A 2,648-nucleotide genomic window follows, 5' to 3' on the forward strand; every position below is an offset into this window, starting at 1 on the left:
ACCTTTTCTTTCGATACTTAACACCTAGAAACACAATGCTTATTCATACGTTTTTCTAACATCAGAAGGCTCCCATTGAAAGTATGGTAGTCGCATTGAAATATACTGATTAAATTGCTACCTACCTCCACATGTGTTGTTTGGCAGAAGCTGGTACCCAGAGGCACAGACACAGACCTCTTCGATGTCACCTGACTCAGTCACGTTCACTGCGCAATGGCCGATGGGAGGTGGCGAGCATGTGTTGTTGGTCGAACAGTTGGCGATAGCTGCATAGACCAAACAGTACAGCCACTTTTAATAATGTAACGTTTTCCAACAGTGTTATTTCCATAAAGTAAAACTGTCCTATTTCCTAAACATAGAATATTGACGAGTATCAAAAAAGAGGTTTTCAAGTAATGATTAAAACTCAATACAAGTAAAACTTACGTTTACACGTGTTTCCATCTAGATTCAAAGTGAACAAATCTTCGCAGCCACAGTCGTAGTAGCCCACTTTGTCCACACAGATTTGCTCACAGACGTGCTCGGCCGCACACTCGTTCAGTTCTGCAAAATCATAGAGTCCCCATATGAGCTTGTGTTTATTTTATGTCTAAGCATGGTAAGAATTCTTCACTGCCTAACAGCAGATAGAAATTGGCCAATGTATAACAGTAACATAAACGAATGATATTTTTTGACAAAGGTCATTCAATTGTTGTCAACTTGAAGTCCGTTGGATGTACCTTGGCAAGTGTGTCCGTCTTCTGTCAACACATAAGCGATGCCACATTCACAGTAGTAGCTTCCCTTTGTGTTGATGCACAGCCGTTCACAACCGCCATTCTGGTTCACACACTCGTTTACATCTGTAACATTCGCATGGCGTCATTGAAATACATGTTTATTCAACTCAGTGCATATTGTATTCAGAAACATGCCTATCTTCAATGTAGTTCTATGCCTGAAGGGGTTAGAGTTAGGGTTAAGCACGGTTCTCGGATCCAAGAACGTACAATGTAGATTTGAACCAGCTCTGGACACCAGTGACTATGTAAAATGTGCCTGGGTATGGTTCTGGACAGAGCACGATACCAGATATAGCTGTGCATTTTCGGCTGCCTGTGGTGTGAAAATTAATGATGAGTTGAAAGAAGTGACTAAAGTAGGTACTCTATGCCACCATTTCAAGAAAAGTTGTTCGGAACGTGAGAAACGAAGCATTATTTTATTTCCCTTCTGTGAAGTTTAAACATAACTAAGATCTAACCTTAAAATAAGTCTTAGCTACTTGAGTGCGCTGCAACTTTGTGCTGTAGTATTTTTCAATAAAAATAGATCTAACCTTTGCAGGTCCTTCCGTTGTCGGTGGTGTAGAAGCCGTCCTTGCAGGAGCACGTGTAGGATCCAGCGGTGTTGTTACAGATCCCGTGGATCGGGTCGCAGTCGTTGGTGTTTAAGTCGCGACATTCATCGATGTCTACAGGAAAAGGTAAAGTACATTTATTAGAGAAAAACATCAGTGCAATGGGAACGAACAGACCTATCGGAGTTAAACATGCACCACTATCCACTGCCGTAGTGACTGCAGTAGTAAATGTCAGTTAAGTTAGGAAATATTTACTTTCTAGAAATAAAATTACCGGACTTGACAACTTACGTAAATGCCCAACTTTACAAACATTTGCCACCTTTGGTAAATCTAACTTTACGTGCAGTGAATTGGGAATGATAAAACTCTGACAATGCTTACCAAAGCAAGTGTGCCCGTCCGCTTCCTTGGCGAAGCCATCGTGGCACACACAGGAATAACTCCCTGGCGTGTTCTCACAGTTAGCGTTCACACATTGGTGGACACGGGGGTCCGAGTCATCAAGGAGGCACTCGTTCAAATCTGCCAAAATAAGTTACAGTGATTGAAAACTTCAATGTTTCTACCAGTGACTTTATTAACTAAAGCTGTATATTGTAGAAGTTACCCCAAAACACTGTCGTGTTGCGCCAAAAGACGGTTGGCCGGTTATGTGAAACAAAGTAGTAGGAACAAACAAAGTAGTAGAAACAAACAGAGTCATACCTGCACATGTGTCGCCGTCCCCTACCATATCGAATGGGCAGGTTCCACAGGTGTAGCCGGGTTGTCCAGGGGAGAGGGGTGCAGGCTGGTCGATGCACTTTACTCCTGGAAAGCGATTAGGGAGAATTAAAAAACGAATACTGTAATAAATATAGTTCTGGAAAGCAACTTTTTATTCATCTAGTGTTTAAGATACATGGGACTTGATGGGAAGTGATTCTGACAATATATCAAACAAAATACCTTGAAAACAAGGGTTCCCTTCGCAAGCGTCTATGTCTGTTTGGCACGTTGTTCCGGAGAAACCAGTGGGGCAGATACAAATGGCGAGCGCGAATCCCTCCACTCTGTCAGTGACGCCATCGAAGTCGCAGATGCCGCCATTTTGACATGCGCAGACGGTGACATCCGGGACACTGATGCTGGATGCTCCCATGTCGTCGCTCACGGTGAACTCAATGGAGACGAACTTCTCGCTTGTCGGTGTCCAGCTGAACTGGGCGCTGTAGTTCCCCGTTTTAGTCATCGTCCCCGCCCCGACACGGTAATGTTGACATACCTGCAAACATTTAAACCACGCATCAAA

At 43.3% G+C, this 2,648-nt stretch overlaps 1 protein-coding gene across 1 annotated transcript in view; it reads right to left on the bottom strand.

The window, feature by feature from the left end:
- LOC109474529 (mucin-like protein) overlaps positions 1 to 2,648 on the bottom strand; it is an 18,653-nt gene that overhangs the window by 7,994 nt on the left and 8,011 nt on the right. The window contains exons 16-21 of the mRNA XM_019774841.1: positions 2,063 to 2,167; positions 1,739 to 1,879; positions 1,331 to 1,465; positions 732 to 854; positions 433 to 552; positions 126 to 269 (exon numbers count right to left, since the gene is read on the bottom strand). Coding sequence (XP_019630400.1) covers positions 126 to 269; positions 433 to 552; positions 732 to 854; positions 1,331 to 1,465; positions 1,739 to 1,879; positions 2,063 to 2,167 — 768 coding nt within the window. The remainder of the gene's footprint in view (positions 1 to 125; positions 270 to 432; positions 553 to 731; positions 855 to 1,330; positions 1,466 to 1,738; positions 1,880 to 2,062; positions 2,168 to 2,648) is intronic.

Source organism: Branchiostoma belcheri, unplaced genomic scaffold, assembly GCF_001625305.1.
Source record: "Branchiostoma belcheri isolate BF01 breed outbred unplaced genomic scaffold, Haploidv18h27 scaffold31, whole genome shotgun sequence".
In the NCBI taxonomy this organism is placed as follows: Eukaryota; Metazoa; Chordata; class Leptocardii; order Amphioxiformes; family Branchiostomatidae; genus Branchiostoma; species Branchiostoma belcheri.